General features: G+C 42.7%; 1 protein-coding gene across 1 annotated transcript in view; it reads right to left on the bottom strand.

Moving 5' to 3' along the window:
* Positions 1-23,017, bottom strand: part of WNK4 (WNK lysine deficient protein kinase 4) — a 410,636-nt gene that overhangs the window by 57,603 nt on the left and 330,016 nt on the right. Inside the window, exons 9-12 of the mRNA XM_078645359.1 lie at positions 18,051-18,127; positions 13,257-13,398; positions 3,570-3,686; positions 2,374-2,544 (exon numbers count right to left, since the gene is read on the bottom strand). Of these exons, the coding sequence (XP_078501485.1) occupies positions 2,374-2,544; positions 3,570-3,686; positions 13,257-13,398; positions 18,051-18,127 (507 nt within the window). The remainder of the gene's footprint in view (positions 1-2,373; positions 2,545-3,569; positions 3,687-13,256; positions 13,399-18,050; positions 18,128-23,017) is intronic.

The raw sequence follows: 23,017 nt of genomic DNA on the forward strand, positions 1-23,017 counted from the left end.
TTTTAGTTCTTCTTTTCTTTTCTACCTTGGGTCCATGTCGAGGTTGCTGGTGGGCGGGTGGCGGTAGGTATTTGTTAAGATATTGGCTCTGATACCCTTGCTGCCCATTTTCTGGGCCTCCATGCCGCCTGAGGGGACTTGACATTGGGTTGCTGGCTGTGTATGATTCCGTGGCTACTGTTGTATCACGCCTACATGGACCCTGTTTTCTTAGTTTATAGTTGCTATTTTCAATTAAAACGGAACAGTTGGACTTTAATAGTTGCTGCGGAAAACTTTTAAAATTAACCTTCAATGCTCCTGAGGCGCGATAGCACGTGATTTACAGTGTAACTCCTGACTGCTCGATTATTGATATTGCTGTGCTATTGCGTCACCATGTTGCATGCGCGAATGCTTACACAGTATTTGTGGCCGGCCTGAGGGTTGTAGGCCTGTATTTGTACTTTTGTATATGCACAAATAAAGGCTTTCTAAAAAAAAAAAAAAAAAAAAAAAAAAAAAGAATATGTACTATATTGTTTTCAGATTAGAAGTCCCCTGAGGAAGAGTGCAGCTCGAAATGCATCGGGCATAAAAAAGTGAAAACATGCGAGATTTAAACTCATAAAGGAATGTTATGAATGAAATAACAAGCAAGCAAAAGCAATAAATGCAACTTTATTCATGAACAATATTTGAACAAACTTTTTTGATTACATTGATGAAACAGTGCTAACGGAGTGCGATTGTATAGTGAATCTTGTGGTCAAGAAACACGCATCAATAATTATTCAGTAACTCTATGCTCAGAAAGAGTATACACATTCAGCACCACTAAACTTGTTACAAATCCAATACCATTTTGAAAGTTCATACACCCAAGGAGTGCGGACCATTATACATTTGGTTTCATTATAGGTTTTCAGAACACCCACTAACCTGATGAGTTCCATATAGATTTGTTTTATGTAAAGTTATCTTATATGGATATTCTAAACTTCTGGTTATATCTGGCCCACTTAGACATACAAATATTGTCAAATATTATTTGACGGCAAAATAAACATAATGGCCCTGTTCAGAACATCAGATGCTAAGTTAGAAGACCCAGCAGTATCTGCAGGCAATCAGATATCTTTCTGTGCATTTTCTAAATTAATCCACGTGTTATTTAATTAAATTTGTGTAACAAAGGTAAAGCTGTTTTTCTAATTACTTTTTCAATGTTTGTCTTAAGTTTCCTACGATGGAAGCCTTGTTAAAACATACTGGCGATTTCAGGCGCTCATTTAATCCACAGACGGGTACTGTGGATTATTCAGGTTTTCGCAGAGCCCAACCACAGACAGTTATTGAGGCATTAACCCACCAACAGATTGGACTTGTTGCACAGACCCTGCCCGCAGATTGATACATGGTCTTTACCGTTGACCATGGCCGGCTATTGATCATTTAACTACACCCAGAAATTACTACAGAGGAGAATAATGATTAGCTTGAGGAATTTCATGCTGAATACAACCTTCGTGTTAAATTCCTTTCCATGTGCAAATTGTAGTTTGCACATGGGTTTGTGGAAGGATCTGAAGTAAGAGCTGTAAAATAATTATCACCCCATGGCAGTTTTCCACTAACAGATTTCAGAAGTTCAAACCTAAAGAAATGTTTTAGAGGAAAAGTCCAAGAAAATATAAAAACTGGAATTAAGTTTTTTTAATACAAATTCGGAATACTATGCTTCATTTCCAAGACAAAATCTTTGAGTAGTGGAGATTTACCACACCCAGTGAATACCTCAATCCGGTGTAATGGTATTTACCAGTTGTGGTAAATACCTTTTCCCCATCCGATTACTTTGTAATCATGGTCCTAGAGGCTACTCCCACGTAGTATAGAGGGCAATAGCAGTCTCTCAGGAAGGCTCTGTGACTTGACTGGTCATACTAAATAATCAGTGATCTCCAGGTCACGAGTTTGAATCCCAGTAAGACCGTCAAATACTTCCATCGTTCTGTAGACTTGTGAATAGAGTACCATTCAATGGGGCAATAGTAAAGCCTGTCATTTACTGCACTTAGAAAAGACAAAAGTATTGAATGAAGAGCTATATAAACACAATTTAATATTATTATTAAAACTAATTAGTTGCTAATAAGTGCCTAGTTTTGCTTCTGACAGCAGAAAAGTCTGATACTGAATGTAGGGAAAATATCAAAGGATTTTAATTACGCTAATTAGCTTTTTCCCCATATCAAAAATAGTGGTATTACAAAATTGATTTTGTCTTTCTCCATTTAAGGCCACATATCACAGAGGGGACCAAGACACACATAGAGGGGGTATCCTAGTATCTGAATGCAGTATACCCTTTTACTTGAATGCAATGCTTGCCTGCAGATTTGGCACAGAGGTGCTGGATAAATTTGTTGCTGGCGGAACTCCATTCGATTCGTTCTCTCCCTGGGCGTGTTTCTGCAGCAGGGTCTCCACTCTGTGAATGATGTCACGAATTCTGTTGGTGAAACTCTCTTGCTCAGACTTCATGATGAACTCATTGTTTACCTGAAAATACATATCATAGCATCCGGGTCAAAGCTTTCGTCCTAGTATCCCACGTCCATGCACTCTACACCTCCAAATATTTCCTTTGTTATTGACCGTAGGTGACATTACTGCAAAATACATCCTACCTTGATATACTCATAGGACTTTGATTAATTCGTTTTTTTTTAATGCAGACCATTTAAACCCATAATGCATCTAAGTCATCCGTCTCAAAGAACTCCTCTCAAACATTCACCAAACCTCATCAAGGGAATGAAAAGGTACGACTGGATCACTATAACACTCCAGGAACCACCTTGGCTCTCCCTGCAAGCCCTACCACCTTCAAGATCTGATGCACCATAGTCAAAGTTATTGCAGAGCACCTACCTACTAGACATAACTAGTATCACACGCGTTCATGACTTTTGCCAGGCTTGAAACAAAGAAATGCAAAAAAGAAATGCCCAAAGGACTTGCCTTCTCTTGCTATGCATCAAGGGTCTGGAATTCCACCTGCCCACTGATCAAATAAACACCTTTACCTTTACTTCAGGAAGGAGCAAGAAACCTCCCACATTTAGGAACACTTTCTCGAAAATCAAACACTCTGACTGGTTATAACATAAAGACGTCAATTATGCGAACCCTTCCAGTTGTTAGCAAGTACAGTGCTCTGTTGCCTTACAAAAAAGGTTTGCACTATATAAATACACATAACAAATAACATCTGCAAATGTATTCCCTGTGTTATGTATGTGAACTAGAATCCAGTGCTGTGTACCCATGGTGGCCTGTAGCAACTTACGCATGGGCTACATACACAGTAAAAGGCCCTGTTACTATTTAGACTCCGCTGTGGCTCTTCGAAAAACTTTAATGAACAACAACAGAACAAAATAGGAGAGAAAACACCTATTTCCAGTATAAAATAGTGCTTTCACATGACAAATTAAGACTTCTGACTAGAAACAAATATCGTGGCAGCATAAAAGGTAGAGTTTAATAATACAGAAATGGAATGGCAGCCTTCTGGCACTCACCATCACTGCCGCAATCTCCTCGGGGTTGTCCCCATCCAGGTCAAACTTGAAAGTCACCATTTTGTTGTTGTAGGTTTGCAGCTGGCACTCTACCACCCGGTCGCTCATATCTGAAATCTGAAGGGAAGACTGATGTCAGCAACTGATCACAATGCCAGTCGCATAATGATACCAAGACTATTTTTGCTGATAAAGATTGAGGAAATGCCATATTTCCTTAAAGACCAAGGACGTGGTTGTATGTCAGAATATCAAGCACAAACGTGACATGTAACAAAAATATCATAAATCAAAAATATCATAGCCAAAATACTGTGGAAGTAAATAATTATTTAAGTACCATATACCTATAGACATATTTATAGGTATATGGTATTTAGGTATAAGTATATAGGTTTAGGTATATACTGAAAGAAAATAGAAGCTTAACGTGACATTGTAGTTAGTTGTAATAAGATAAGAACTTACATTTTAAAAAACACAGAAATGTTCCAGTCATAGTTAAGTGAACAAACTCCAACTTGCAACACTGTCATTCACTGGTTATGATCTCACATATTACATCACTCATGACATGTTAAATGACATCATTGATGTCATCACCTATGGCATCTCAAATCACATCATTAATGACATGACAGATAACTTCAGCCAATGACTCTGATGTTCGCTTTAGGCATTGTGTACTGGAAGTAATTCAAAAAAGCTACATCTGTGACCAATTTTTTTATCAACAATCAAGTGAATATGGACATAACATTTATTAACATGCACACATCCAGGATATCTATCAACTCACCTGCTTAACAAAGAAAATGACTCCCTAGACTTTAATAGATCACTCGCGTTTTAAACCTTGAATACCTTCTCTATTCATATTAATGGTATCATCCTCTTAAACACTTGGGGCCTGATTTAGATCTTGGCATTGTTCATTCTTTCATCACTTTATCGGTGGTTTCACTGCCTGTCTACTTGGCTCTATTTAGATATTAGCAGGTCCATGGACGAAAGACTGCCCGAGTGCCGCCTACTACGCCAGGAATTTTTACACGTGTCGAAGGCGTCATAGACAGAAGTGCTGTAGGCAGAAGTCCAGCAAAGATTACCACTGGGCAAATCACGATGTGCCTTGCCGTCGAGGAAATTGTGATGGGGATACCTCCTACTTTGAGTTGGCAGAATCAAATAAATGAGGTAGAAATGTACCTTTTTTTCAGTTTCTTACTTCTGTTTTGTCTTGAACGCCATTGTCCAGGTCCTCCCTTTGCTGCTACTACATGACCACAACGCCACTCAACTCCTTTGTTGCCGAGATTAAAGTAAGGTTATTTTACAGTTGCCTTGCAATGACTTGTATGTTGACAATTGCTTTAGCCTTGTGTATTTTTACTTTGCTCTTGCAGTAATTTTTTTTATGAGTAATACCTTAGTGTACATTTTACAACTTAACAAGATAAAATGAACACACCTGTATTAACACTTTAAAAAAAATGTTTGATGTGATGGTGCTTGTGGGTGTTGTGCTTGTAGTGCCTGTGTTTGTGTGCATTTAATAATGTGTGTGTGCTGCTTGTGTGGTATGAAATATTTAAGCAAAGGGGCCTAACACATTACCTACATATATTTTATATAGAAACAACATTTATGTGTATTGACACATTAATAAGTAGTACTTACCAGTCTCCACTCCACCATGGATTCACTCCAATAGCAAACCACCGTTAGGACAGCATAATGGGGACATTAAAATACTCTTGGAGCAAACCCGCCAACATGACGGAGTACTGTTAGCCAGCAGAGGAGTTTGCTCCCTCCACAACCATGCGCAGTTTAAGCGATGGGAAACAGTCTGTCGATGCAGATGGCGGTTCAGCCCGCACACATCTAAATATGGAATACGGAATACCATCAACCCGACAGAGTACTTGGATACTCCGCTGTGGAGAGAAGATGAGAGTCCTGCCAAGACCTAAATCAGGCCCTTAATGTAACCAGAAATCTAGCATTTACGAGTTGTGGGATGACTTCTATAGCAGTGCCTGGCATTTCTAGTAACCCTTGGAGACCGTGAAGCGAGTCAACCCCCCCTTTGACAATTGTGGCTGTTTTCAATACATTTCCCAACGTTTATAATTGGGAGCGTGAACCCAACTGTGGGTCTCCTCTTGTGGATCTCATTTATCTGTTTCCGAATACTTGCTTATCCACACATGGACTCCATTCTGGCTAGAAAGAGCTCAGGATTTCCCAAATACCATTTGGTACTTACACTGTTTTCTTTTCGTTGGTCCTGAGGAAGACCCGCTGTGATGTCATATCAATAACACATATGCAAAATGTCGAAGGCAATCTTATTGCTTCATGTTCTTTGTCAACTAACCTAGAAGTTTTAGAAAAAGATTTGGGCTTTGTGTTCAACCATTGAAGAATTGAGAACCATTGAGAACAGACATATCCCAAAACAAATCTTCTTTTTTTTGTATTTCTATTATGTTGATATTCGTTTTTTTGTATTGTATAGTGTCAAATTGATTTTGTACCTTCATGTCACTTTTTTACAAAGTCATCTTATCTGTTTGTATGACAGCCTTATATGAGAAAGTAAAAGTAGAAGCTAAATACATTTTTGTGCATACTGTTTCGATACATGACTTCAAATATACCAAATAACGATACTTGCAGTTGTGAGTTGTTTACTTTAGCAATACATTGTTTGAGGGACAGAATAATGGTCGGTTTAGACCTCCGCTTCCCCATAACTTCATAGACCATACATTAATCCATTTACACAGATGTGATTGAATAGCAGCATTTCCAACTGCAATACTCGACAAAACCCATAGTAGTCTGTAATATGGGTTACTGTTAGCCAGGATAAGAGACCACCGCCTCCACGATGGTGCTCCGTTATGCGACGTGGAACAGTATGTCCATGTGGATGGCGGATCATCCAGCACACATCTAATTACGGTGGGTGGAATATCGTCAGCATGGCAGGGTACTTGGATATTCCGCCACGGAGGGACGAATGGAGTCCCTCCAACATCTATATCAGGCCCTTGATATAACCCAAGATTTGAGTCAAGAGCTTGACATTTGCATTAACCACTTATAAGACATCTCTAGCCATGCCCCAAGGACAACCTTGGGTAGTTTGGCGAAATACACTACATACATTCATAAAATGAGAAGAATGGCAGACAACCGTAGATCCATTCTTACAAATACACTGAGTTAACCCATTTCGAAGTGGGTCCCCCTACATTTTTCATTATTTAACAATGTGCAATGTATCGAAATCTTCAGGGTCGTTCTACAAATAAACATCTGCATCATACAAACCTCCACTTTACAAAGAAATTGTCTCTAGCGCTGTATGACAACTATTTAACATGGGCATGTGCCCAGGCATACACAGGTGGGCAATCTATTGTGAATAGAAGCGTTGGCTGTCCTCACAGGTTTTTGACAACAGGCTTTGGTTTTAAGCCACAACCTATTTTGATTTGTGCCTCTCTAACTTACACCGGGTGTGCTCAACCTTCACCATCTTTAAAATGGAGTCAGTCAGTCAATGTTTGGTAACATAGAACCAGAACATTTACCATTCATCATACCATACAGTACACAAAAACTTGGATACAATGTTCATCATGTAAAAAAAAAGATAAAACTAACTTAAAATTGCTAATAGAGCATCTATTTTACGAATAAAGTGCATTCCCAGCTCCATTTTAAAGTGCTTCTCAGATAGTGTTAGGGCAAATATTTCATTCTCTTATAAAATCTGTGCTCACACGGATAAGATTCTAAAATCACCATATGGGCTGAAAACAAACAGCATTTATTTTCAGATAAAATAAAAACTCCTTTTAGTATGTTAGGTGTTAGATGTTACAATTAGATGTATCCTTCCTTGTAATACGCCAGTTGGGGCAGATCACGTGGTAATAGTTGTATTATCAGGGTTAAAGTGCAAGTGCTTTAGGTACGCTGTGGAAGTTTAACTGTGCAATATCGCTGAAATGTTATCTGTTTGGTCATGAAGGCTCAGCGTTTTTTGATGACACCATCAGGAATATAATAAAGTTAAAAAACTTTTTTTTTTAAATTCAGGCCCCTTTTCCTCTCAAAAAGCCCAAAGGCAATAGGTATCTGCTCAAACTAAACACTATGGGGGGATGTAACACTTTGTACGGTCCTGATACCTTCTAAATATTTTCTAAAACCTAAATGGCGACATAGGGGGCAAATCCATTTCTTCCTAGGACTTGCACAATGGTTCACAAACGGAACATAAGAACAGAACAGGGCCACATTTCCTTTAGTAGTCAAGTGGCTAAAAGTACAATTGCAATCTCCAAAAACATCTTAGTCCGTTTTCCATTTTATTGTGTGTGAACGAATTTTTAGAATTTCATAGCAAAACTTTATATAAAGTGTTTTAGGCCACTGAGGTTGTATGTCATCCACAAATACTTCGAAATGTGGTGTGGGTTTAATGGCTAAAAACTGTGCTGACGGTCTCCCCGTCTGGGAGGGGAGCTTTGGTGTAAGGTATAAATCGCATATTCCAAGTAGATTAATTTCGGTCGGTTTTTTGAAAGTGCAGTGAAACATTAAAAGTCAATACCCAAAAATGTTAGGCCCAATTTAACAAACCAAGATTCAACGTGCCAGAACCACAGGAAGCTAGTAGACCTGTCTAACACCAATATTTCCCTCAGGCTCTCCCTATATGGTGAAAGCTCCTGTACAGTCCAAATGCTCACCCAATAAAATAAAGATCTCAGGACTGCCACATGCTCTGTTCTCTTGAAGGCTATATCCTGATGCAAAGGAATGAGAGGAATGCTTTTAGGAAGGTGTAACAAGAATCTTGTGTAGTTATTCTTGCAGAAGGTTAGCTTTCCAGTATTATCTGCTCCCCAGAGTTCGGCTCCATATAAAGCGGCTGCCTGGGCCTTTGACTTATAAACTTCAATAGGCGATGGCTCTAGATGACGTCACCTGTTGCTTTTAAAGTATTGCCGTGTTATGATTGCTATGTAAAAGATCAGCTCTGCTCTTTTGGATATGTGAGGCCCATGACAGCTTGCAATCAGGGGTAATACCCAAATACTGAAATTTAGTTACACATTCTAATCTTTTCTGTCGTAGCCATATATTCCCTCAAAGGCGCTCGTAAGGCCTAATCACCATGTATTTGCTCTTATTAACATTAATCTCTAGTCCTTTGTTTTCACAATAGGCACTAAAGTTGTTGAGTAGCATCTGCAATTCCTTAGGGGCTTGTGACAATAAGAAGGTGTCATCTGTAAATAACAGTGCCAACACTGGAGCCCCATCCAATTTGGGGGAATTGGGATTAAACTCCTGAAAAACTTTTATAAAATCATTTACATATTGCAAAAAAGATTTTAGGCATGAGCACACAGCCTTGCCTCACTCCCCTTCATATTGGGATACAATCATTAGGTTCACCCTGATGGCCCCATCGGATTTGGGCATAATTCCCCTGATGCAATCTCATAATCTGAGTAAGAAGATCTTCAGGGACTCCTTGCGTCTTAAGGGAAGCCCACAATAAGCCCCTTGGGACAAGGTCGGGTGCCGAACTCAGGTCAACAAATGCGATATATAGATGTCTTTCCCCAGTTGTATATACTTCCACATAATGCAGATGAGCTCGAACACCTGGACTATTGTACTAACCCATGACCTAAAGCCTGATATGGTGACAAGATCTTATTTTCATCTGCAAGTTTATTCAAAATCTGCCTAGCATACACCTTTTGAAGGTTATCCATGAGAGTTATTGGTCTACAATTGCCCAGGTTGTGGAGATTCCCTTTTTTTTTTAAAGATAGAGTTTATCTCAGCCTCTTTCCAAGTATCAGGAAAAGGGGCTCTTGAGGCTACAGAGTTACATAGCACGTTGACATAAGGCAGAAGTTTTGCAGTAAAAAAAATTGCCATTTTGCTGCATTATTGCGGCACTTTACTTTACTTGTAAATATTCCTTTTCAGTCTTAAATCAATGGGAAAATGTTTTAGCAGAGTATTCCACTTTGAAATAGGCATGCTTAGAGTGCCTGAAAGTGTTTGTTTGCTATGTTCTCCTTTGTGGTAACATTCCGGAACACAGTTTAAGCCAAGCACAATAACACAGGGTTGCTAGTCATCCTGTTTTCTGTGGCAAAGGTACCTTCTGCAGTACATTATAAGGATATAGCCTGGCATCGAGGAGTTCCATGACCACATAGACACAGAGGTCCTTAATAAGGGTATGGAACTCCAAAGACACGTGCAGCTTCAAGTTGTCAGTCTGTCATTCGTAGGGATAGTGGAGAAGTGTGGCTCAATGGTTAGAGCAGCAGACCCTGATGCAGAGGTCTAGACCGGGACCAGGGTTCAATTCCCCGCCTCGGCGGGTCTTGGGCTCAAAAATTCCACGGACCTGATAATTCTCACCTCGGTGCCTATTCCAATCATGGAGTCCCACTCTGCAACTCTGGGCAATAGCTTGCTTAATCTACACAACGGCCCCCACAACGCTAAGGATGCCTGGCCTCCACCTTGGGGGTGCCCAGGAGTGGACACCTCACAGGGAAAGCCAGGATGGGTTCCACAGCGGTATTCGTACAAGCGCCTTGAGACCCTTGCGGGTGAGTAGTGCGCTATACAAGTATCAATTTACATTTAGGGATACACCGGAGCGGGGTGGCACCTCGCTCTCAAAAGCACATCTATTTAGCATTGTTTCCCCAGTAAAACTCAATTTCCCACCTAGGGACCACGTTCTTACTTATGCAGTTGCGTTTCTGGAAGGCTAGATTCCTCATCTTATGGCAACTTCAGTTCTCCCACTCACACATGAATGTGTAAAGACCCATTTTAGATATGCCAGGGACATAAACACAGGCCCCTGTGGCGCAGAGTCCCCACACCCATAAGGGGTGAGGCCTATAATTATCTGAGAGATATGGGAAGCTCAGGGCCCCCCACCACATTCGGCAGAGGGCCCCATCATTTTGTGTTAACACCACAGATATATGCAGCTCTTGAGAGGTTTTGTTCTACATGAGGCGACTGACTGAGGTTATTCTGATCTCCCCATGATTACATTATTATTCTCTTCTGAAGTCGAAAGAGCATCGTCACAACACCAGCACTTTGTGCATTTAAAGGCTGCATACCCTGTGTTTTATTGTCAATGTCTATACTCTAGTAGCATCTCCTATCGAGCATCTGTAGAAGGAAGCACACACTCCGGCGTGGACTTCTCTCTTCAAACTATACTAAGAGCTCAGCAAGTTTACCATCTAGCTTTCTATACAAACTGCATCCTTTATTTAAATATCTATCATCTTGAATAAGCGGGAAAGCAGCAAAAAGCCACAAAGAGGATCAAAAACATGGATCCCAGTGATATGCCACCACGGTACGCAGCAGTGCCAAGGTAAGTGGCCCCAAGCGACACAAAAACACCAGCACACTGCAGTTAAAAAAAAAAATCCAGTTTAGATGTTTTTCTTGTTTGTGAATTTACAGTCTCTTTTAGGTTGTTTTCAATTATTAAACAAAAAGTGTAGACCGCTTTTGACCATATGAAGCTTATCACAAGGGGCGAGACATGACGTTTTCCTAGCGTGGTCGGTCTACATTCAGTAAATACGATTTACCCTGGCAGGGCTGGATGGGAATCCAAGCACTAATTTGGTCTTGCGTGCCTAATTACTTTTAAAAACAAGCAATGCTCGAGGACAGGATGTTTCCAAAACATACTGAATTGCTGACTCTGGATCCACGCGCCAGAGAATGCAGGCTTTGAACGGGCCCATTGACACGAGTGTAGATTCAGAAAGCATGCAGCTATTAAGGCTGTATCGAGCCACGTAGTGACGTTTTCGCAACAGCCAATAAGATGTCACCAATTTTTTGCCGCCTGCCGGGGGGCCTTTTTTTGTGGCCAAATCGATAAATATGGCATTTATGGCGCTCCTCAGCTGATTTCGCGATTATTTTGAGAATCACGAAATGCTGGAGGGTTTGTTAGGGGGCCATATACCTTCTCTATTCATTTTAATGGGATCATCCTATTAAAGACTTGATATGACCCGAAAATTGAGTCAAGAGGTTAACAGTTGCATTAGCACCTGTTAAGAAACCTTCTGCCAGGCCCCAAGGACAACCCTGCGTAGTTTGGTAAAATACACCACATACATTCCTAAGATGAGCAAAAAGGAATACAACCTTAGAACCACACTTACAACAACACTGTGAGTTCAACCATCTCTAAATGGGTCCCCCTACATTTTGCATTGTTCAACAATGTGCAAAGTATCATAATCTTCAGGGTAGCTCTACAAATAAATATCTGCACCTTATTAACCTCCACTTTACAAAAAAAGTCTATAGCACTGTATAACAACTATTAAAGATGGGCATGTATCCTGTATTGTGAATAGAAGTTTGGGGTATTCTCACAGCTTTTTGAGAAAAGGCTTTGGCTTTAAGCCACAACCTACTTTGAAATGTGTCTATGCAACTCACACATAACATAACGCGTGTATTTTTAAAGTGCACATTCACCCAAGGGTATCTTGGCGTGAATAACAGATGTTTATTGTTACCCAACTCAATGGTACTCATTTTGTCAACTTCAGAAGGATGAATGTCTGAGTGGACCCACCAGGATTTGAACCCGTGACCATGAAGTCAAACACAGGCCAACACAGTGTATGCATTAGCCCACTAAGGCCCAGATGCATGAAGCTAAAAACCGCTCGCAAAGGGGCAGATTCTCAGAATCTGCCCCTTTGCGACCGGTATTTTTGCATTGAGGATTTGCTAAATTGCGATTACTTGCATTTAAGGAATCTCAAATTGAGATTCCTTAAATGCAATGCATTAAAGTTTAAAAAATAGTGATTTCGCTAATGGGGCTCGCAAATTACCATGAAGTACAACTTCATGGTAATTTGCAAAAACTTTGAAAAATGCACTAAAGTGCATTTTTCAAAGTTTCATGTTGCGCACACACATGCGCTAAGGGCATGTGTGTGCACAACATATGTGCACAGGGGTGCAACAGGGTGTCCTTTGTACACCCCTGCACCCTTGAAATCACATTCTCATTTTGCGATTCGCTAATTGCGATTCGCAAATTGAAAATTCTTCCCATTCATTCCTATGGGCCCCTAGGCCCCTAGGCCCATAGGAATGAATAGGGAGGTATTCCTTAATTGCGACTCGCAATTTGCGAATCGCAAAATGGATGCTTGACTCATCTGGGGGATAGCCACCAGACCCGGACCCAGCACCTTGTTTAACATTGTCATCCTGCCTCGTTATGTGCCCTTTTTACTCTTTTTATTTTTACTTACATTCACCTTTAATTAGTGGTTGCTTAAAAACGACGCTGTGACAACAAGTAATTGACTTTCTAATGAAACCTCTTGCAGCTATTTTTGGTTGTGTAAAATATCTAATTTGGATATTTTCAGGAAATATTTATTTTCAAATGCATCCTTATTTTTTTATGTCCAGCTACTTTTAATGCGAAGATTGTACTTTCATTCAATAAGTCACATTAATTGTAACTTCTTTTGCAATAAATCTTGACTTTGTTTGAAAAGTGATGATTGACTAATCACTAGATCTGGTCGACCATTTTCTTACATTTATAATCCGGAGCCGGGACCGCCCTCTGCGTCGGAGAAGTTTCCCAGAGGTCCGCTTGGCTGGCGGCTTCACGTTCCGCTCACCCGCGGACAGTCCTTCATTTCCATCACTCAGGCCAGACGTCACATCAGAAGCATAGCTAGTGGAAAAGACACACCTGTATCAGCATAACTCTGGGGCAACTACCAACAGCCACTTTTGGAGGGGTGCCCTAATGACACGATTGTGCAGGAGGCGGGTTACTACACATTTTGACCATTGCTGCAATGTTTGCTCTTCACAGCAATACTGTATTGCATCATGGTCATTTATGGAAAGGTTAGCATCAGCAGAAGGCTGTTGGTAAAATGTGCATAACCATTGTCCTACTCTGTACACCAATGGGATGTTTCGCATTTGAAGTTGTAAATCTGCTGGCGTGAATGATACAAGCTCCTTCTGGTTTGAAGTGAAGCTTTTCAATCCAAAATCTACTGCAAATGGTGCTATGATCAAGCAGAGGATGAAGAACACAATTTTTGGAGAGGCTGTGCCGGAAGAGGTGGGACCAACCATGAATGTGGAATTATATAAATTCTAAAGGTTAAGATGCAGAGTCAGAGGAAAGGCCTAAAAATGCAGAAAAAAGGATAATTGGCAGTTAGATAAAGGTACACATTCTAAGTGGTGGCCAGCACAAGTGTAAATTGTGGGTGGGTGGGTACATAACAGACCCCTGCCTCCAAGCGCCACACCCTCATCCACACGTTGAAATCCTGTATAAGATTCACTACATTTTCAACCAACACAAGTTCACATGGCAACCTCCATTTCACAGAAAATCCCTATCTCCAGCAGAGTCCTCTAGGATTCTGTGCTATTCTTCAGCATCTTCAATCTCTACATGGATTCCCTTGCGACTCGACTTGCGGATAACAGCATTAAAATTCACCAATATGCACAACATTTACAACTCTAATCACAAAGTCTACTCAACTCCAGAAATGCAGTGCCTCAGACACTGACTACACCTCTTTCAGACCTCGATGTTCTGCATGTACATGAAGTTTCCCTCCACAGAAGCAGAATTTCTGTTATTTGTCAACAAAAACAAGCAAGAAATAACGTAAAGCAGGTTCATTGACTCGAATGATGGCTTCTAGCCCTAGCTCTCACTCAGTGCCAAATCACTTGGGGCCAGATGTACAAAACTGTGCTTTTGCGATTTCCTAATTATGAATTTTAGCAATTCGGTAATTGGAAATCGCAAACTGCGCTGTACAACAGTGTGTTTGACACTGTTAGCGATTTGCAGTGGGTTGTAAATGGACCTGGCTCATCAATATTCATGAGGCAGGTCGCAATTTGCAACCCGCTGTGAAAGGCTACAATCACAGGTATGGTGTCCTGCTGGGGAAGGAAAACAAGATGCATTTCAAAAATAAAAATGAAAAGCTACCTTTTCTTATTTTAGGAGCAGACAGTAGTCCATGGGACCACTGTTTGCTCCTAAACAAATGTGGTGCTCACATCCACAAAGGGGACGGATCCTTGGGGACCCCTTCCTCTTGCGAATGGGTAACCACCAACTTAAAGTAGGTGGTTACCGCATTTTTGGTCCCAAAACATTCATACAAACAAATGCTCGTCAGTATTAGGAAGGGAAAACCTAAACACGCCCCTAATACCAAATTGCAAAAGCAAAATAAGATTCAGTAACAAGTTACTGAGATGCATTTTGCCTTCTGAACATGACAATATACATTTTACTCGTCACAAACAGCCCAATGAGCAATTTGCAACCAGTAAAATGCTTTGTATATCTGGCTCTTGGATTCATCCTGGACACCAAACTTACCCTCAAAGAACCATTGTCAAAAAACACAAAGACGGCCTACTACCGCCTCTTCCCACTTCCGAAACATAGTGTCCTGGGCTGGACTGGCCATAACGAGAATCAGGCATTTTCCTGGTGGGCCGGAAGGGTGGGGGATGGTTTTTAAGCAGTGGGGGCTGGTTTTGTTACTGGTGGCCAGTTTTGCAGCAGTGCTGCAATATAAGCCCCCTGCAACAAAACCGGCAGCCGTGCTTAAGCGGAATGGGATTCTGTCCAAGTGTAATGAAAGTTTGGTGGATGTGCAGAAGCAGAACTGCACAAAACCCCACCAATGAGGCTCAAAGGGAAAGGCTTACCTCCAAACGTACCCAGAATGCTTGTAGAGCTAGGGTAGTGACCACAAATGTGCTTCTTAACCACTCCCATGCTAGTGACGGAACCGTTCCGTCACGAGCCTCGGGTGGGCTGTGCTGGTGACGGAACGGTTCCGTCACAGGCCGCTCGCCGCGCCTGCGCTGACGTTCTAAAGAGCGGGCAGGGCCGTGACGGAATCATTCCGTCACAAGCACAGCTCACCCGCGGGCCGTGACGGAGCGGTTCCGTCACGAGTATGGGAGCGCCGCGCGGCCCCGCCTCCCCCTTAGCGCTGCGGCGGAATAGCCGCCGCAGCGAAGGGGTTAACACCTATTGATTATAGTGCGAGTGATCCTTATAAACACAATCCACCAGAACATCAACTATCCTTTCTATAGAGCATACTGAGCCTGAGAGTGGCAGATCTGCTTACCAGGACTGGTACGGAAAAGGGACCAAGGAGGGTCTTACAGACAAAGATATCTAAAATACAATGCTCCTATTTACCTAACTCAAAAAAACACACCTATCCACACGTGATAATTGTACCTGGTACCTCGCTTCCCACTCCGAGTAGGCGGATCCTAATACCCAAGACTTTAGGTAAACACTGGCTGACTGAGGGAGGTGTGCCCCTCCCTGAAACCTACTCAATGGATCTATTGAAGTGCAGGTGAGCACCATGACAAGGTGGAGAAATATTGGATTTGTGAAAGGTGTGTTCACAGAGATGAGTAATGGCGTCAGTCTCCTTTTGGGTGTAAGTGGAGCGCGTAGGGAAAGAGAGTTCTGAATAAAAACTATCGGGCCAGGTTAAAAATATATTTTTGACTGACACTATTTCTTGTCCCTGGTGGTAAGTTAAGGCACTGTTTGGTGAACACATTTTTGACCACCATATTAGAAAAGCAGGTTTCTAGAAGTGGTAATGTGTGACAAAAATGTTTGCGTATAATAGTTTTGTGGTACTTTGTGGTGGTGGTCATGCGTTCTTCTGTTGTTGCTGCTGCTGTGTTTCTATGCTGAATTATTGCAATTTGATGTTGCGTTGTACTGGAGTTGCTGTGTTGTTTCCTGTTTTGGATACTTTGTTTTGTTGTGCCCTATTATGGTTTTTGTTGGTACATTGTTTTGTGGTATGTTGTATTTGGTTTTGTTGTTTAGTTTAGATTTGTCAACAAATGCTGCTACTTTTCCAGCCAACAGCTGCACATGCCTTTAAAGTTCCAGTGACAAGCAACTATTTACCACTGTGTAACGTAGCAAAATAACGCAGCTTCAGCTCTGAACTGTTATCACACCAGTCACACCAAAACTGTGAAAGAGACTGTGACTTAAATTAGCACTTGCAGTGATCGCCTTATGTGATACTTCCCATGATCAGTGTGCCTGGATGAATTTGGAAGAAGCACGAAGAACAAGCAGCTAAGGATAGGTTTGTATGCCTGTAGTGGTACTTACATAGCACAACCAAGCTGGGGGACAACACAGCGCTCACAGTACATAAGGCGAGTGCCCAAGGATATGATTAGGGATGGGTGAAAAAGCCACATGGGAAGAGATCAAATTGTGACTTCTCATCTAGAGCTAATGGGCAGATTACAATTGCTTTTAGTAAGAATGTTGTGTACATCAGCAAGGCTTTTCTTAAGCGGTCTTAAGGAACACTGATACTTTGTGTGTGTAAAATCATCAGTTTCAAGAGGGGAGAATAACTGACTGAGTTTGATCAAATCTCTCCGGCCGGGGAAACAGGACAGACTGTGGGTGTCCACCATAGGTCCAGGAGCGCAGGATCTATGCCAGAATCTCAGGATAGCCACAAACACTTTCAGCCAGATTCATCAAATAAAAATCGGCTCGCAAAGGGCCAGATTCTGAGAATCTGGCCCTTTGCGAGTGCTATATTTGCATTTAGGATTCATCGTCCCAAATGCAAAAATCGCAAATCTAGAAGTCGCTAAATTGCGATTAATTGCATTTAAGGAATCTCAATTTGAGATTCCTTAAATGCAATTCATGAACCAATTTAAAATTGAGAATTCGCAATCTGGGGCCGCTATTTACCGCGAAGTCTAACTACGTGGTAAATAGCAAAAACTTTGAAAAATGCACTAAAGTGCATTTATCAAAGTTTCATGTTTCGCCCACACATGCCCTAAGGGCATGTGTGTGCGCAACATATGTGCACACATCAATTTCAGGGGTGCAACACGGTGTCCTTTGGACACCCCTGCACCCTTGAAATCGCAATCTCAATTTGCGAATCGCTAATTGCGATTAGCAAATTGAGATTGTCTTCCTATTCATTCCTATGGGCCTCTAGGCCAATAGGAATGAATGGGGAGATATTCCTTAATTGCGACTCGCAATTTGCGAGTCGCAATTAAGGAATTATTGGAACTCGCTATTTTTGCTGTGATTTCTTGATGAATAGCATTTTGCTATTCCTTAATAGCGAATCGGTATTTTTCGCTATTAAGGAATAGCAAAATGTGTTCTTGATGAATCTGGGGGTTAGTTACATACAGTACCTTTAACCTATAAGCTAGTAACTCATACCTATTTACAAATCATAAACAACAATATGAAACTACAGACAAAGCAGTGGACTGTCCTACCTGTCCACTGGAGAGGAGAGGTCACTCACTCCACCGGTGGAGGCCAGGCGCTCAGCAGACACGCTCACAGCGATACTCTGGGGACAGAAGCAACATATGATAAACCTTCTATGGCATTTTAAACAGTCACATACATAAGATAAGATGTTCATAAAATGACCAAATCCAGTGGTTTAGAGGACCTTTGATGGATGAAAGAAAGAGTTCAGCTGAGCAGGCAAAGGTCCCTGTGATCTACTCATATAGGTAACACAAAATCTCCACAGTCAGTTTAACACATTTAGTTATTTTAACATCTAAATCCAGACCTGCCAACATATGCGGTGCCACTACCGTGTGTCACAGGTTATCACTTCCATCACATGGTCACTGGGTAAGAAGCACACATATCACAAGGTGGATCAAAAAGTGGGCTAGAAGCCACTGCATTGTGTGGATTTATCAGCTTGTGTTTGGAGCCTCTGCACAGCCTATGTCCATTGTGTGAAAATGGCCCGGTCTGCTGTAAATTGAGCCTCCTTGTCACTTCTGTAAGTCTCTGCTCAGCAGTGTCCAAGCGCAGGGCCGGCTTTAGCGCTAGTGGCACCAGGTGCGACAAACATTTTTGGTGCCCCCACTCCCCATGAATGCATTCTCAGATGATCTCATTACCACAGACTAAAGTGCCCCTTATCTCTCCAATCATAAGTTATTGCTAAACAGAGTGCTTCCCCCTGAAATCAGTGCCCCTCCACAGGTCAACGCCCAGTGCAGGCCCACCATTCACACTGCCCTAAAGCCTGCCCTGTCCAAGTATGAGTGGCAGAAGCCAAAGTGCGCTTCTTAAGATAATTCAGTCAACTTGGGTTCCATTTTCCCAATGGCAGTACTGATGCTCACAGGTTTCTTCATTAAGGCGTTCAGTGAGATGCCAGGCACTTTGGCCATGGCCAGAGATGATGCGTATTTCTCACCCGCTGGCTTAGTTCCGCACATACAGGCTAAGAGATGGGGACAATAAGGTTGTCAGAGAGCCTCAGTTTTGAAGGCCAGGCAGGAAAGCACCCCCTCCCCTCCCGGAAAAGCATGGAGCACTGCTTATTTTGGGTTGTCTACAATCTCATTTCTGGATGGCAGGTGCAGAGGCCTGGTTGACCCAGTAACACCAAGGGAAGTGCACATCCACTGTAAAGTGCTGCTGTAAAACTATGGAAGCATTCTCGAAAGGCAGCATAGAGGTGGCGGGTAGCGGGGTGTCAGCAAGATGGCTGTACTGCAGGCCTCTACCTCAAGTGCACAACAGTAAGAATGCAACAACTATAATGTAGGGGTAGATGTTGGTTTATTCCCTGACTTTCTTGCACTGAAACAGCCATTCTACTGTGGTCTCAACACCTCCCAGTGGGTGACTCGGCATATCGTTGTGCCCCAAAAGAGAAAAAAGAAGCGGTTAGAGGGAGGGATAGTCAATCGTCGCAGGTCACGTCCCTGTGAGGTCAGTGCCAACCAGTTATGTCGATCGCCACTGCCTTCATCAATAAATACAGCACTGTACAGCACAGAATGCAACTTGAACCCTGGGTATGGCCTTACTGTTTATTGATTGACAACGGTGTGCCGGTACTCATGTAGATAAGTGGTGCTTCACCGGAGACAAGACGCTGCATGCTCAATGTACGCATTACTATCGCCGCCCTTGGCAGAAGAGGAAGAAAGTGACACCTGGAATACTGCCCACCTGTGAGTAGTGGATGTAGTAGGCCAGAGGTCCCAGAGCGGCAATGCCATTCCACACTGCTTGATATTCAGAGTCTCAGCCAGGTGACAACAGAGGGCCACAGGAGTGCTCTGGTAGAAAGCAGGCCCAGCGGACGACTCCATTTGTCTAGAGATCAATGATTGGGTGGCAGAGATTCGCAGAGCAGCTGTGGGGTGGCCATTAGCACTTCTCCCCTGCAAGGAAATACAGGTTGAGTGCCCACTCTTCCACTTGGGTAGATTCTCTCCTTCACAGGTATCAAAATACCCCCCCATGATTGATGATCAGCCCGGATTCCACTGTGGCACCGACAGTCTCAGAGGAGAGCAGCCATTTTAGACATTTCACAAGCCCCACCTCCCTTGTCCATCACTCCTGCTGCTCTTTTATTTATTTCTTATTCCACTTCTATGTTCTATTTTGCATTTGAAATTATCATTCAGAACAATTATTTTCTTCTTAGAGCTGCTTAAGCACAATAAGTAATCAACTGTTAAGGTCCGTAGAAAAAGGTACTGAAAGCTTATGAGAAAGGACTAAAGGGATTGTTGAAGACTGTCTGGGGCCTTCTGTATATTAATTCAAGAAGGGACCCCTCTAGACAGTAAAATAGGGACTGATGAAGATAGTATGGTCTCTTCTGCAAAGGGCTGCAAGAGTTGTCCTGACAGGCTTGCTCACTATGACATGTATACAGAATTGTTGGGGGCGCTATGGACCGCTCTGCACAGCACGGCAAGGGCTGTTGGGGACAGTGCAGGACCTACTAGGCAGGACTGTGGGTGCTGTTGAGAACAGTACGACTCTCTCACAGAACTGAACAGACTGACAGTGACAGCTCATGAGCACAACTGCAACACCTGTAAATGACTGGTTCGACTCATTAGTACATGAATGCAGGTATTGTTATGGCCAAGATGGGTTCCACTGTCCGCTACTAACGTAACTGAAGAAGAAAGTATGTGTTCTTCTGAGAAAGGCTGTAGGTACTGTTAGAAACAGTGTAGGCCTCCTTTACACATCTCTACAGACTATTAGAACCACTTTCGCTTGGCACAGGTGCTGTCCTTCTCTTCCATTGACTGCTGATCATTGCCATTGTTGGCTGCCCCCTTCCATCCATTGCTCAGGGCATTGCCACTCAGGATGTCATCCACGCTGGCGTGAGGGCACCCATGCCACCCAAGACTGTGGCAACCACATGTGTGTCCAGATGTCGCTGCCCGTCATCAGCACAGCCAATCAGCCCGCAATGTGTGCATCCAAAAACCTGTGACAGTATGCCACATCTGAGTATAACCTTGAGATCTATTTGAAGGATCCACTGCAGGATTCAAGGATCCCATGATTCAAAGATCTACCACAGAATCTGAGGATCCTAGATTTGCAGAGGGTCTGCTGCAGGATTCGGGGATCTACTGCGGGATTCATGAATAACATAGTTAATAATAGCCACGTCCAGGGCATGGCCAGGTGCTGGGTGTTTTTTCACCAATTGATGGGAGGAAGTGTCTGCTTGGACCCTGCCCTTCACCTGTAGTCCTCTGCTTTTGTTCTGCTCTTCGCCGGTGTTCTTGGCTCTGCAGATGAAACAATCTTCAAGCCGAATGGCAAATACATTGTCTTTGTGGTTTTCAGCTTCTGGCGCACCTTGGAACTTCTTCTGCAGAGTCACTTCAAAGAATTCTCTTGCATCATTGGAACTCTTTGACCTCTTCCAGCTCTGTCTCAGAAGCCTCAGGGTAGTGATTAGCCAGGTAGAGTTAGATTTATTGGCTTGTATTGCAAAACTACTTTTTTATTATTGAACTGTTCCTTGGGCCTGCATACTGAAACTGCCTCGCCTTCTAAGTTGTGCTATAACAACTGTCTCTTGGGCCTTCACTGAGTTTTTTGTCAATCATAAGTGATCCTTTGTTTCTTTTCAGTGCCTCATGTTGCGGTGCTTAACACCTGTATAGGACACCAGAACAGGACCAATCTCACAACGATTCCCTTGGCTCTAGCAAGATTAAGGCAATCTGCCTTTGATATGTTGAGTGTTTGCTATAGAGCAGCTCGAGTGATTCTTTGGTATTTTGCAGTTTCTGTAGATCGTTACCATTGATGTGAAATCCATTTTATACAAAAAAATGCATGCAACTGACGGAGTAAAAACAGTAACAGTCGTCTTATGTTCTGTTTCGTGCCAAAGAGCCATCACTCTTGAGAGATTTAAAAACACACGCAAGAGCCTTCATGTGATGAGAAGAGCTGTGTCGCTACAACCAACGACGTCTCTTGTGTGCCTTCTCTCACATCACTTTACACATTGGCCCTTTTTCGTCATCAGTATCGATCACAGTCTTGGATGTGTTCCTCACTGTCGACAGCAAAGAGACTGGTGGGTTCCACGCAGGGCCAGGCTAGGTACCCGAAGCACCCCGGGCAGATTTTAAGGACCAGACTCCGCCCCCTCCCCGGGGAGGGGGCAGGTGGGGGTGCAAGTGTGAAGCACTGCTGCTTTTGTTACTGGGGGGTGATCATGCAGCAATGCTGCAAAACCAGTCTCCAGTATCGGAAAATCACCCCCTACTTCTGCAAAACCAGCCGCCACCATTCCAGCCCGCTGGTAGAAACGCCTGATGCCCGCTACGGCCAGTCCGACCCTGGTTCCATCTCATTCCTGCAGCAACATTCGGATTTAAAGATTAGTCGTAAGTTGAGCCTGGCAAGAAACAGCAGGAGTGGCTCTTACAGGACAGTAGGAAATATTAAAAACAATGTGGTCTCTTTTACATAAACTACAGGGACTGTCAGTCACAGTTTATGAGCAGGACAGCATCAGTCAATAATGACTACCTGCGTCCTTCTGTACAAGAATGCAGGAAAAGGTAATGTCAGTGTGGGCCTCACTGTACACTGCCAGAGGAACAGCTAAAGATGGGGTGGACCCTTCTGTGAAGGACAATAAGGAGAGTTAGAAAAAAATGAGTCTCTAGGGCTCTAGGAACTTTTAGAAAGTGTATCAAGCTCTCCTATAGGACTGTGGGGACGTTTAGTGACCGCTGATGAACAGGACAGCAGTTGTTGTAAATGGCTGCCTGTTCCTTCTGAACATGAATTCAGGAATTCTTAGGAGCAGACTGGGCCCCTCTGTACAGTACCACCAGGACTGTTTCTGAAAGCTTCGGCCCTTCTCTGGTAGAATGCGGCAACTATTCGTGATAACACGGCTCTCTCTCAGCAG

The sequence above is a fragment of the Lissotriton helveticus genome, chromosome 5_1, assembly GCF_964261635.1.
Source record: "Lissotriton helveticus chromosome 5_1, aLisHel1.1, whole genome shotgun sequence".
NCBI lineage: Eukaryota > Metazoa > Chordata > Amphibia > Caudata > Salamandridae > Lissotriton > Lissotriton helveticus.